The following is a 14486-nucleotide window of genomic DNA, read 5'->3' as shown; positions in this document are numbered from 1 at the left end:
ATCGATCTGGCCCGGATCTGGCTCATTTAATAACTCACGTAGTGGTAGAGTCAGTGTTTGCTTCAGTGGTCATCCTTGCTCCAACAAGGCGAACATGAGAAGCCAGAGGGCCGGCCCTCCCCCTGCCCCATCTGTTTAACTGGGGGAAGAGCTGCTCATTCTCAGCTAACAGAGGAATTCAAACCCTCATCAGCCCTTACTTGAGTAGTTTCTGGAATCACTAAATCTGAGGACATGTGGAACAAATCAGGTCCACACTGTAACAACTGGATGAAAGACAAAGCCTGCTTGGGTGGGTGGGTGGGGGCAGGGCACAGAGGAATTCCCAAAATCTGCAGGCTGCTCAGAGGTCTGATGTCACAGGACAGGACAGTGGGTGGTGAGGTGGGACCTGGCCGGCAACGGCACGGCGCCACCCTCTACCTCACGTCAGCTGTTTCTCCAGCCGGGCCACCACACGCTCAGAATGGAAGAAGTTAACTGTATTTCACGAACTGTATTTCACGAGCACCGGCAGGCAGGCCAGCTCAAGAGAACCCAAGTCAGCAGGGCCACTATGGTCCCTTGACAAGCAAGCCTGTCGTGGCGGTAATTTTTCCCTGCTTTGAGCTCAAGAAGCAAATGGGAGGCATAGATGGTCACAGACAATAAAACGTGTTGAAATTACAAGCCTCCCTGGATTCAGAACCGCTTTTCCTGTGCGGTGAGCAGCCACAGGAACAAGGAGAAAACAGCTCTGCCCACCTGGGTCCTCTGGATCTCCCTGAGGGTAGAAGCAAGAACACACGGCAGAGTCCGCACGTCCGACAACCATGCATGTGGCCATCTGTCCACAACGTGGCTGCCACGTTCACCCCGAGCTCAGTTCCCCTGCTTTGGGCCTGAAGCCCCCTCTCCTCGAGTTCCTCACAGCTCTGGCAGGAAGCTGCCTGTGTCTTCAATAAACTAGGAACAAGGAACGCTTACTTTATAATCACTATGTCATAGACCCTGGGAGACAGAGTCAGGGAAACACGCCCTCCAGTGGCTTCCGAGGTTGGCCCTACGTTACAAAAAAAGAAAACGGAAGATGACAATAGCTTTATGATGAGGTCCCAGTTGTGGATGTTGCAATAAAGACTTTCTGTCTACTGCAGTGGGCAAAGTAAAAACATGCGTATCTTTTCCTATAATCAGGAACACCTTCTGAAGAGGGGTTGCGTGCTCTTGGAGGTCCGCAGAAATGAATGGTGCCCTTCTCACAATACTGTTCTCAGATGCATAAAGTGAAAAATCAGGTGACAGAGAACCCAATCCTACAGAAACACCGTGATAATTGTATTTTAAAATGTGTGGTTTAGTGATGTGTTTCTTTTACAACATTAAGTAATGAGATTTGGTGGGAGGCCTGGTAACCACCAGCACTTTGAAGTAGGGATGGAGGTGAATGATTCTTTGAAAGGCCCGCAACACTGTCACTTGAATCAGTGATTTCTGCGTGTGACAGTCACAGGTCCTGCTAATATTCCTATGCTTTGTGGTCTGTATTCATAATCGAATAAAACGCTACATTTCATCTGGGAGCTAGTGAAAATAAAAGATTTGATTGTTTTCGTCTCCACGTTCACAGGCACCATGGACGCTACACACAGATCACTAGGGGGACGTGGGCCCAGACTAGAGCCTCCTGTCCTGTGAGCAGGTGCAGGTGAGGGAGGGGGGCACCTGGGTGGCTCAGGTCATGATCTCGAGGCTTGTGAGTTCAAGCCCCACTCCGGCTCTGTGCTCGCAGAACGGAGCCCCTTTAGATCCTCTGCCTGCCTCTCTCTCTGCCCCTCCCCTGCTTGCTGTCTCCCAGAAATCAATAAAAACATTTAAACAAACAAAACGATAGGAAGGAGAGGCCACACCGGGGGAGCAAGGAGAGAGGAAGGTCATTTCTGAAAGATGTACAGTAAGATATCTGCAGCTGCTGTGAATTTCCTTCGCCTCGATTCCACTGTCCCTGGACTAACAGTGAACCTGGGGAGGCTGGTCGGGGAGGTCGTAGTAAGGGAGAATCTTCTCCTTCTTGGCTTAGAAGGTTAAATTGTTTGTACACGGGGGTGGGGGGGAGGGTGGTGGCAAAGGGAAACATTTTTAAAACTGTCTTTCATTTTATTCTTGAAGAAACACAACTGTTGCCAGAAGCAATGGCATCCAACCTCTTGTTCAAATTTCACTATCACAGGAAACATTCTAAAAGAGGAATCGGCGGGGAAGGCTGATTTACTCCACCGGCGCGTCATGTGCTCACTCCTGCCCTGAGGTCGTCACTGCTTTCAGTTCCCACCACGCAGGAAGCTCTGCAGTGAGAGCCCCTCTCTGCTTACCCCTTATGTCTGCACAGTCCTCCTCTTTTTAAAAATTATTTTTTGAATGTTTATTTTAGAGAGAGAGCGCGCGAGTGGGTGGGAGCAGAGAGAGACAGAGGAAGACACAGAATCCGAAGCAGGCCCCGGGCTCTGAGCTGTCAGCACAGAGCCTGACGCGGGGCTCGAGCCCAAGGACCGTGAGATCATGACCTGAGCTGAAGTCGGACGCTTACCCGCCTGAGCCCCCCAGGCGCCCCTGCATAGCCCTCTTTTAAAAACAAAGTCCCAGGATGAAGCAACCAGAAGTAATCGTAGACACAGATGCCACTCCCCGCCTGGAGGGACCCCTACGTGTCACTCCACAGGCCAAGTTTTTACAAGTCCCCCAAACCTCTGCAGCTCCGAGAGGGCGGTAAGAAGCCCACTGGCGACTATTTCCCCCGGTGATAACCGACAGACACATTAGGTTTCGTTCCGTCCTGAAACTCACAGCCCTAAAAAACAGGATCTAGGAGTGGACAAATAGAACCTGAGGCCTGAGTGCCACAGTGTCAGCTGGGTTTTCCAGAAGCAGTCTCTCCTGGTGCCCCAGAGGTGCCCCCAGGGGCACAGCACCAAGGGAGGGGGGCGGGCAGGGGAGGGGCTGAGCAGGACTGTGGGCGTGGGACGGTCTGGCCCTGGCCGGGCTCCGGGGGGGCTCTGGAGCATGAAGTGCAGTGTGGAATTCACTGCCCTTGAGACGGGGAGGCGGGCTCCTTTCTTCCCCAAGTGAGCCGGTCACTGGCTGAGCGCTGCCCCGGGCGGGTGTCACCTCCCGGGCAAGGGGAGCCCGGTGAGCCGAGGCCACTCCCCAGGCCAGAGGAGGGGCGGCTGGGGGCTCTCAGCCGCCAGCACTTAAGGTTCTGGGAACTCGCACCGGCACCGCAACAGGGACCCGGGCGGCCCAGCAGCTCGCACGGCCTCAGCACGCTGGGCGGAGATCGCCGGCGTGGAGTCAGGAAGGCAGGACCACGGACTCCGGAGGCCCTCTACAGTCTCCCCTCGCGGGGCGGTCGCGACGATCCGGGACTGACGGCGGGACCTGTGACGCCCTAGCCCGTCACCCGTGGCTCTGGGGGAGGGGCCGATGGTCCCCCCTCAGCTGCGGTTGCCTCGCTATTTCCTGTGCGGAGAGCAGCAGCCAAGTCCGACTGGCCAGGGGCCCCACGAGGTGGCTCAGCACAAGCCCGGGAAAGGTGCTCTCGGGGTGCGGGCCAGGCCAGGCCACAGGCAAGTGTGTGTGTGGGGGGGCGGTTCCCGTGGCAGAGGCCACAGACCTGGGCACAGGACACGCTGCAGGCGGCTCCCCGTCTGCTCGCAGCTCCCTGGTCTCCGCTGCTCCTTTTCTTGGCTGAAACGTCCAGGAGAAGGGAGGTGACAGCCTTACCTTGGACCCTGTGATGCTTCCACATAAAACCTCCAACCGTCGGCTGTATTTGGAGACCAAGGAAAATGCTACCATGTAAAGTTTATTAGGGGCACCCGTAGAGGCGGGCTCCCCAGGAGGGAGTGGGCTGCGGGCAAGCAAGCGGTTCCCAGCAGCGCCTCTGGTTGCCATGGTTACCCCCCGCCCCTTCAGCAGGACCCAGAGGTTCCTTTACGGATTCCCCAACCTCTCACCATCCGGACAATCCCCGTGTCTGCTCAGCTGGGGGAGGGCTGTCCCCGAAATCTAGTGTTTGTTGGGTCGATTTCTGCTGCTCCTGGGGGTGGGGGGTAGTGCTGAAAATGAAGTGGGCTCCCCCCCACGTCTTCAATCCGCCTAGCGAGGGAACACGGTCAGTTCCTCAGGCGGTGGTGGCGCACTGTCGGCACCCCACGCGGAGGAAACTCCAAATCAGATCCTCCCTGAGATGGGAAGGAAGTTGCTGAAGCCGTTTCCACATGGTGAGCGGCGCGGCAGAGCGGGCATGACAGACAGGCCAGGGTCCCCCGCTGCCAGGCTACAGGAAGCCAGACGCCGTGGGTCTAATGGCCAGGACACCAGACGTGGACTCAGGAACCTGCCAGCAGGTGTTTTTCCTGCCACTTAACTTTCTTTTTGACCCCAGGGAAGTGACTCCAATTCCTGCCTATCAGCTTCCTGTCCTGCCCCCAAAACGCTAGGGCTCCAAATACATACCACCGGGGACCTGTGAGCTGGGTTGTCTCTGCCCTGAGTCACTTTATAGGACAACAGAGAGGGCATCTCGGAGCCACAGGGTCACCTTCTGGGCTCATCCCAGCCTGGGCTGCAGCCAGGCTCCAAGGAAACAGAGTCCGGTTCCACTCAGGTCCCTCTCAGGATGAGGGCGAGGCCAGAGGTCTTATCCTTTCTGCCTCGGATGTGCCATGGACGCATCCCTTCCTGCCTTTCCCGCTGCCCTCAGGCAAGTGGGAACAAAGCTCCCAGCCCTGTACCTGGCTCTTGGGTTTGCTCTAAAACCAAGTGCTCCTCAGCAAGTGGGCAACGCTTGGGTATGTCTGCAAGAGGAGAGACCAAGGAATGAAGTACAGATAAACGCAGCAGGAAATGCAGTGACCATCGTAATGGACAATGTTGCGTATCTGGCAGAACACGGAAAGAAAGCATTCTCAGGAAGTCAAAGGGAGGAAGCCTTGGGGTCAAAGGTGGCATAACGCTCCTGCTAGAAATTCCAGAATAAATTCATTAGCTGAGATTCTTTGAGAACGTGGGGGTAGCAGACATACTCCATGCCCCTGCCACCCACCTCAGACTGCTCCCAACACCCTGGCTGACTTCCGGCTGCCAGACAAGGCTGCTGCCTGTCACAGGGTGGGAGCGCCAGGGAGTTGCCTGTCCCTACCCTCCGAACCCCAGAGCAGACCTCAAACACCCAGCCCCTTCCCGCAACTGTGAGGTGAGTGTTTCCCACCACTCCTGAGCCTCTCCTTGAAGGATGAAGGCCTCCACAGTGGTGGCTGGTGTGATGAACTGACTGATGGCCTCTCCCGAGTCACTTCCTTTGTCATGTGACATTGCAGCCTCTCCCATCAGGAGGTGGAGTTTATTTCCCCCTCCCTTAAATTCCATTGGCCCTGTGACTTCGCTTTGGCCAACAGAACGTGACGAGGAAACTAGACCTCCCGAGTCCTTGGGCATCACTGTTCTAGATTCCAGACCCCTGCCACACCGTAAGAGTAAGCCTGGGCTAGCCCGCTGGAGGATGAGGAGCCATGTGGAGCCAGTGGATGGACGCCAGCCAACAATAAGCCAATCATCACAGACAGAGGCAACTGGTCAGTCAGAGTTTGGCTGCAGACCCACGAAGGGACCCCGGAGACCACAAGGCCCGAACGGCTGAGCCACAGAATCAGGAGATAAATAAATGGCGGTTGTTTCAAAGCATGAAGTGTTGGGGTGATTTGTTATATAGCAATTTGCGTTGTGAGTTGCACTATGATGCAGTGAATTTTCCCTATTTGTTTTTACCCAGCCCGGTATATCCACAGTGCGTGCTCTATTAGTATTTGCCACATAAATGAATATACTAGCACTGTGTCACTTCCTGTCAGGTGAGGAGACGCTGGCCACCCTGGACGGTACCGCGTCTTTCAACATCCCTTCCAGTGTGTGAATGTCTCTTTTCTTGCCTGACTCTGCTGATTACCCCCCCAGGGGCCTAACTCCGACCCTCTGCTTAGGTAACTCCCACACAGGGGCCACCCACATGTCCACTCAGCCTTGCTGTGGTCCCGAAATGTGGGAGACACACCTGCTGCCTCTCATGAGGGAACGCACGTCAGAGCAAAGGCAAATTCATTCTGAGAGAGGGCAGTGAATGATCAATCCTGCGACTCATTCAAAACCTATTCATTGGGGCGTTTCATTTTTCTTTCAAGAACACACCCTTAAAAAAACCATTCCTGGTTCCAGAGATTCTAGAAAGAGTGACTACAAAAGCCAGCTGCTCCCAATCAACAAACTTCTTTTGCACTTTTCTCCCCCAGATCTGGGACAGACAGTGAAGAGAAAGAACAGAAAATCACGTGGTTGATATTCTGGCAAGGGCACAAGTTTTCCACGTTTCTGGCCAGCTTCCACTCATCCTCCTTCATAAAATAACGACAACAACAGTGATGACGATATGATGATGGTAACGACTGAGGAAACTGCTGACGTGCCAGCCCCGAGCTCACGGTCAAATCTGAGTTCCGCCAAGGAGAGGAAAAGCCAACCTATGCGGATTAAGAATGTGTGACTCAGGGCAGAGACCACCACTGACCCAGCAGGACGGGCATGAACATCTCCAGGGAGACAAGCTATTGAACAGAGCTTCACAGGTCTGACGGTAGGTGCGGGAGCATGAGGCGGGGATGGCGGGAAGCCATCTTGATAATGTCTTCCTCAACCCGTCCACCTCCTTTCTGAAAGGAACTTCTCACTCAGAGGATGACTTGCTCCCCAAGGTCCCCAGCCATGGTCCTTCTGGTCCGGAGCCAGGTGATATCTGACCCCACCAGCGACTGAGGCTAGTGTACAGGAGGAGAGCAAGACGCAGACGCGGACACTCCTGCTTTCATGACTTGGGCCAGTAACCTAGCTTTCCTGAGCGTCTGTATCCTCCCCATGAAAAAGAGTGTAATAATATTTACTTCTCGGTGTCACTGAGAGGATTAAATGAAGCAATAACACCTCGCGTTTACTCAGTGCTTACTATGTGCCAAGCACTTCCGGAAACACTTAAGTATGTTTTACTCCATTAAATACTTGAAATAACTTGCTAAGGTGTCACTATTATTTCTCCCATTTCATAGATGAGGGCACAGGCACAGAGGCAGTAAGCAACCTGGTCGAGGCTACACAGCGGTAAGATGCTACAGTGTGTTTAATGTCTACCAACGGCTCTCTAGAGTGTCCGGGGCATGCCAGCTGCTCCATAACCAGGGGTCTCTTCCCCTTTACCAGACAAGACTTTACTTCTCCTGCAGCCGTGCCATGGACGACTGGCCACTTGAACACTTTTGAGAAGAATGATTTGTTTCAAGTTCTAAACAGCTCTCTGGGCACAGCAACCCTCCTCCTGAAGGCTGATTTTTCATGGACGGAGCCGTCTCCCAGCCAAGGGTTTGGGGAAATGCTCCTGACCCCGCACCCCCACTGTGATCACAGCACAGATAAGGCTACAGACACTGGACCATTAAATGTGGCCACTAGATGGTTCTTCTAACTTCGTAAATATTTTACTGTGTCTTTTGACTTCCCTTAAGAGTTCTTCCACTATTCCAGCTGGCTAGCCAGAAGGCACTGAAATGCTGCACCCGTCTCCTCTGGGATGCCCTAGATAGACGATAGACAGATCGACTGCCATAGTCTATGTTTCTTTTTCTTTATCTTAATCACATGTGATACGGTCTTAGGCACTGTGAGTATTCAGACAGACAAAACAAAACAGTTGCATCATTTTACAAATGGAGTTATAAGTTCTGTTTAATAGAAACAATCTAAACAGCTTCATCCCTATTCCTGGACATTTTGGAAACAGCGTGTTTTGGAAATAGGCTCAAGACCATTAAAGACTGTGAACTCTAATTAAAGAGTTTGATTGTTTTAGGAGACAACGGGCCTGCCAGAATTCATGCTCTCTGGAGAGGAAAATAAAAACATCATGAGTCCCCATCACAGATAGCATTTCCTGGCTTGATCCCGGCCACTCTGGGGGACCCGATCATTCCCAGATGTCTTTCCCTCCGTCTTCTCCAGACAAAGCCTCCTCAGTATGGCTGTTTCCAGCCACAACACCTTGTCCCGCACTGTCTGCCCAGTCACTGGAGGGATCTTCCTCTGTTACCACTTTGCTTCAACTTTTCAGTACAGTGGGTCTTAGCGAACACGAGAGCCAGGGTCTAGAGGTGCTGTGAAAGGCAAACATCATGGCCAAGTTGCCCTCTTGCAACAGCTGGGGAGACACCATGGCAGAGATCAACAAAACATGTGCCAGTTCCATGCTGCCAAGGGGGCTTCTGTGCCCGGACAAGGGGCAGTCACTCCATGGACCTGCCCCAGGGACTGGGGACTGAGATGGGTGGGAAGTCGCCGACTCGAAACTCAAGCTTTTGCTGATGGAAGAGAGGACTAAATGACCCATTCCATGTCAATCTGTCTCTCTCAGTCTTGCCACACCCCTCCCTGTGCTCTCCTGACCCCCTCCTTCACTCCTGACACCTGCAGATCTTATGGGAATCAGCTCTCCACGCATCCATGCCTCTGCCCACACTTCCCCTCTGCCCAGGATGCCCGCATCCACCTTCTCTGGGAAGCTGCTCCCTGGCCCCAAATGACCCATCTGTCTCCGAGCAGTGGCCAGGTGGTGCCACCATCACCCGGCTGTCCCCTTCCACCCACACTGCACGTCCCAGGAGAGCAGGGCGCACACACCGTTCATATCTGCAGCCTGGAGCCTGGTTTTTCCTTAACTTGAACAATGAAGGGGTGTGCACCCCACCTGGACGATAACCAGAGCAGCCCGTTTCCGATTCTGGCAACCAAGCCTTTGTCAACCAAACCCAGACCTTGGCTCCACCAGGAGTTTACTGACTGTGCCTTCTCTCACTCTGTGCCTGGCTCTCCATGAGGGTCTGGAGAAAGGCAATGTAACTGGAACCACCATTTGGTTTTGTATCTTTCCCTCTCCAATTACCGACTAATGTTTCTCTGATGACTCTTTTGGGGAAAGCTATGGGCCCAAGAGGCAATGAAGGTTAAATGGGGATCCGAACAAAAGGCTATTTTGAGAGACCAGGGGGGCCTCCCAGGAAATAACTCATCCTAAGGAGAGGCTCAGAGCTTTCGTCCAAGGACACTGCATCTGAGATCCAGAAACTCTCCCCACCCAGCCTCTAGGTCTCATGTCTGAGTTGAGGGTGATGGGTTTATAAAAAAGGCATTTGAAAGAGCCCTGAAAACTACAAGGTATCAGGAAAGAGAGCTGCCCTCTTCTTTTTTAAAAATTTTTAATGTTTATTTTTGAGAGAGAGAGAGAGAGAGAGAGATAGAGTGAGTGGGGGAGGGGCAGAGAGTGAGGGAGACAGAATCTGAAGCAGGCTCCTGACGCGGGGCTCGAACCCACAAACTGTGGGATCGTGACCTGAGCTGAAGTCAGACGCTTAACCGCCTGGGCCCCCAGGAGAGCTGCCCTCTTCTTCATGTGGTAGAGCAGATCCCCTTCTGGGTCCCGTGCTTATGCGCTTTGCTGTGTGGCTGTGCAGCTGCCTCACTAACAGGACACAGAGTATTTTCCTTTCCCCTGACTTTGGGCCTGACCGTACGACGTGCTCTGACCAACAGAGTTAGGCTGAAGTGAGAGTGGTGACAGTGCACCCAGTCTGAGCCCAGGCCTCAGGGTTACTGCATGAGTCCGCGTGCCCTTCGCAGTGTCACCGTGCCACGGGAAGACTATGCCTGTGCTTGGCGACTCATCCAGCGGGACAACGGACGACACATGAAGCAGAGCTAAAGCGGGTCACCAGAGCCTAGAAGAGTTCAACCCTACCCTCTGGTGACCCCTGTACGCACAGCCAAGTCAGCCAAGGTCTCCCTGAATCCGACCCTCCACTGACCTGCAGATCCATGAGATAAGTGATTACTGTTTTAAGCCACTGAGTTTTCAGGTGCTTTGTTATGCAGCACTTTTCTGTGGCTGTAGCTAGCTGATACATAGGGGGGGCTGGCCCTGGCCACCATACCACTCATTCTCAAATTATCAATTAATGGGCTCACAGAGCAGAACTCGTTCTGATCAACACCCTGGAGGGGCCAGGGAGTGGCAGTGGAGGCAGTTTTAAGCACAAGGTGTCTTATTGACCATGAGCCTTGGGTTTTTATCTTAATACATGAAAAGCACAATTGAACAGAGGTAGATTTGACTGTATCCATTAATGGCAGCGAGGACATCAGGACGTCCATAATCTAATATTTAACCTCGGAGCAAGTGAACATTTTCCCACCACACAGAGTTTTCTGATCCAAAACAAATTTCCAACCCTTATAGCCTGCCTCAAGACAAAACAAATCCATATATTTTTGTTTCATGCTACTTTTTCCTTAAAACATTTTTTGGAAGACCTATTTAAAACTAAGAGTAATGACCTGATAATTTATGAACTTTCTGTAGAACTGGTTTCTCGTCCCAGGAAGTTCTTAATGTTAAAAAATTCTAATTTCCATTTCATTTCTCCGAAGTAATCTTCTAAGCTTGGCAAAACACATGCCATTTTCATTTACTACTCACATTCTAAGAGACAGTAATGTTAATTAATATTTAAGTGGTTTAGAAGAGTATTTGTTTTAGGGGGAGGAGGGTGTTACATCACCTTCTGCCCAAAAAATGCAAACAAAAGAATCTTCGTGTTACTTTCCTTTGATGAATAATAGACTATTTATCAACATAAGTAAACATTCCACTGCCATCACTGGTTCATGAGGGGATATTTCTTACATTCCACTCGAACTTAACTTTCATGGTTACAGATAAGGGACAACGGTGTCTGGGTGGCTCAGTCAGTTAAGTGACTCCTGATTCTGGCTCAGGTCATGATCTCACCATGGTGAGATCAAGACGTCGGGCTGCACCCTAGGTGTGGAATCTGCTTGGGATTCCTTCTCTTTCCCTCCCTCCATCTCTCTCTCTCTCAAAACAAAAGCAAAAACAAAAACAAAACCCAGGGACACCTGGGCAGCTCAGTTGGTTAAGCGTCCAACTTCGGCTCAGGTCATGATCTCACAGTTTGTGGGTTTGAGCCCCACGTCGGGCTCTGTGCTGACAGCTCAGAGCCTGGAGCTGCTTCGGATTCTGTGTCTCCTTCTCTCTGCCCCTCCCTCCCTCACGCTGCCTCTCTCTGTCTCAAAAATGAATAAACATTAAAAAAAAAAAAACCTCAAAAAAACAAACAAAAAAACCAAATAAGGGATATAGAATGACATTTTAGAGAATAACTATCACAAGTGATGACTGTTTGTGAGAAATGGTAATAAGCACCTGGAGAGCCTTTCTGGCCCCCAGGCTAAAACAACCTTTCAGAAGAAACTGTCTCAAAGGAAACCATTCTCTGAAACATGGCCAAGTGACTCAGGACCAGCACCTTCGTCCTACAAGAAGTCTAGAAGGAAAGGTTGGCCGAGAGGAGGCAGAAGGCCTCTGTGTGGTGTGCCTTTGCCTGGGGACCCCACACTGTGGAAGAACGCCTGAAGCAAGGCGGACTGTCCACCGGAGTCAGGACAGCCTGCCCCTCTCCTTCCCCTCCCTCCACAGAACTTTCACTCGTTGTCAAAGCAGATGCCCCTGGTAAGTGCGGGATGAAAAATGGAAAGAATCTTTATATAACAGGACGTCGACTTACAGCAAGTGTCCCAATTAAATCCTGGCAATTGCTTACGGTTCAGCCTAAGACCACGAGTGGACATAAAATAGCTCCCCGTCTCCCCACAGCACACAAATACGCACGGGAAGGAGAACGATGGGCTACACGGTCAGGTTTGTGGAACTAAGTGTCCACGAAACAAGAAGCAAACGATCCCGTCCGTTCGACAGCTATTGCTCAAGTGGCCGTCTAACACACGTCCCTCTGAGCTGTAGGGTCCGGCTGTGGCCCACCACCTCTAGCTCCCCTCTGTGCGGGCAAATCTGCACATTCAGGCTTCGGGCCTGGACTCGAGCCCAAGGTGGCTCTCGGCACGGGGTGGCCGGAGGGGCACGGAGTTACCTGGAGAGGAACAGCTGACCCCGAAGCCGCAGGTCGGCCGCACAGTCCTCCGAACGGCAGTTCCTTTCAAAGACAGTCTGTGAGGGAGACACAAGAGGAAGGGCGACGTTTAGTGGCAAAGGAGTGCAAACCGCCCACCCTGTCCCCCCGGGCGGCGGGAGCCTTCCTGGGGGGCCACAGGCCCTTCCCCTGGGAGGCCCCAGCGGCGGAGGCCTCGGCTGCAGAGCGGCCCCCCCCCCCCCCATTCACTTCTCATCTCCTGAAGCGCTTCTTCAAGTCGCTTCCTCAACACGGGCCCATGGCAGGTGTCCCTTCCATCTCTGAGACGAGCTTCCAACACTCGCACACGCGAGGCACTAAATCCAGCTGCGCAGGGAATTCTTCGATCCCCGTGAGGTCACTTCCTGCTGTCTGCTGCCTGGTGGGAGGGGGCTCTGCCTGAGCCACAGGGTTTTATAATGTTCAGTCCAAACAGGAAAGTCAAAGGCAACGAGGCTATTAGGCCGAGGGCAGCACGCCGGGGCCGAAGGGACCCCCTCCGGTGTCTGGGGGTGGGAGGCAGCCTCTAACCCAGGGCGGGCCTCAACGGTGAAGCCCACCCGGTGCTGGGGCCTAGCGCGCGGTGCGTCCAGGGGGCGTGCGCGGCGTTCTGGGCCGGGCCTCCCCGCGGAGGCTGGCAGGGGAATCGGGGGCGGCCTGTTGGGAGGGGTCTCGGTTCTCCCCTCTGGGCCACAGCGGGCTTGCCGGGCCCCCCGTCAGGCTGGTGTCCGGCTGTCACACGTGTCCCGGACCGACAGACACTCCTCACCACTGTTAAGCGGCTCTGATCACTTTTGGATTTTGGGGACAAGGGCCTGTTGTCAGTTTTTAGCTGTAAGTCATTTACGATGAAACCTCTCCTCCGTCACTGCTCAAGTCTGTGGGTTTCCCGCCACAGAGCACGGTCCCCGTGACGTGCTCCCTCCCGCGGGGCGCGTCCAGGCGGCCCCGGGGCGCCAGCGTGCACTCCGGCGCACTCGCTGGCCAGCGGACAGTCTAGACCTACCAGACGGACTGATTTTGCCCTATGGAAATTCATACTCCTGTGTCAAACTTCCAGAAGAGTAAAGTGGCCCGGCCAGCATTCCCTGCCTGGATTATGGCGGGGGAGAAACTCTCGGAAGGCTTGGGCGAAAAAAAAGGAAATTCCCATGTTCTTTTGGACACTACTGGGGGAGGGAGAGAGCCAGGCCTCCGGGAGGCTTCGACCGAAGGCTCTGTTCCGTGGCAGCCCAGGCAAGGGGAGAACAGGAGGGGTGGACGTGGGCTACGCGGGTTCCTCGGGCGACAGAGGCAGGCCCTCCGAGGCCAGGAACGAGGGAAAAGCACCAAACGGGGCTTTACCTTCAAGCTAACGAAACCGCAGCCTGAGGGTGTCTCGCTGTCAAGCCCTGACAGAGGCCTTGGACCCAACTGTCTTTCGTAATTTCCACGTTTTTCCTCAAGAGCACTTTCCTGCTGACGGGCTCCTCCTCCACACGCATCCTCCAGTGTCTCGGGCGACAGGGACAGTGTGACTTCCCCACCGTTGGGGGTGCGGCGGGAAGGTGAGACGTGCTGCGAGCAGGACCTACGTCACCCTGAGGCACGGGATCCGGGAAGACCTGGCCCCTGCCCTCCCCACACCACCCCTCTGGCTCCCTCGTGCCCGCCACCCCTCAGACGGGCCTCCACTGCCCCCAGTTCCCCCGCCTGGCTCCCCCGCTGCACCCTGCCAGGGGCACCTCCGTACCTCGTCCCTGAGCCTCCCCCCACGAGCTCAGGCTCCCGCTCCAAGCTCTCGAGGCTCTGGGCTCTCTCTCCTGCCGCTGCCCATCCCTCACTGCATCATTACGTGTTTCCTGTTTGTCTCCCCTGCTAGAATTATGCTCCGGGAAGACGGGGGCTGCATGGGTCTTGTTCACCTCCGTGCCTGTCCCCAGGGCCTGGTGAGTTGCAGTTGCTTAGTCAACACTGGAGGACCACATGGTACTCTGAGGGGGTGACCCCTGAAATGGGGAGCCAAAAGGTGGACGCCCCAATCTGGGCCAGTGCTAATACACTTCTGCTCTCTATTTCCTGTCACTGGCTGAGGTCTTCCAGTGCTGCAAATTTCCATCCAATAAAGACAAGCACTGAGTCTTCCATAGATAGATAGATAGACAGACAGACGGACAGATAGATAGACAGATATACACACACAGGCATACGGATACACACATGTACGGATACACACATTCACACGTTATGCAAGCGCTTACACTCACCAGCTAAAATTACGCACGACCTGTCCTGAGAAGATAAAGTTCCGGCTTAGACATTAGCCCAGGACTCCATTTCCACAGTCGTAAAAGGAAAATAAGCCAAGGCTGTAGGCAAAGGCTCCCAGGCCGG

At 53.7% G+C, this 14486-nt stretch overlaps 1 protein-coding gene across 1 annotated transcript in view; it reads right to left on the bottom strand.

The window, feature by feature from the left end:
• ITGA9 (integrin subunit alpha 9) overlaps nt 1-14486 on the bottom strand; it is a 324287-nt gene that overhangs the window by 130230 nt on the left and 179571 nt on the right. The window contains exon 19 of the mRNA XM_077774005.1: nt 12075-12151. Coding sequence (XP_077630131.1) covers nt 12075-12151 — 77 coding nt within the window. The remainder of the gene's footprint in view (nt 1-12074; nt 12152-14486) is intronic.

This window comes from Crocuta crocuta, unplaced genomic scaffold (genome assembly GCF_008692635.1).
Source record: "Crocuta crocuta isolate KB4526 unplaced genomic scaffold, BGI_CrCroc_1.0 scaffold541, whole genome shotgun sequence".
In the NCBI taxonomy this organism is placed as follows: Eukaryota; Metazoa; Chordata; class Mammalia; order Carnivora; family Hyaenidae; genus Crocuta; species Crocuta crocuta.
This window is presented reverse-complemented; position numbering and strand designations above follow the sequence as displayed.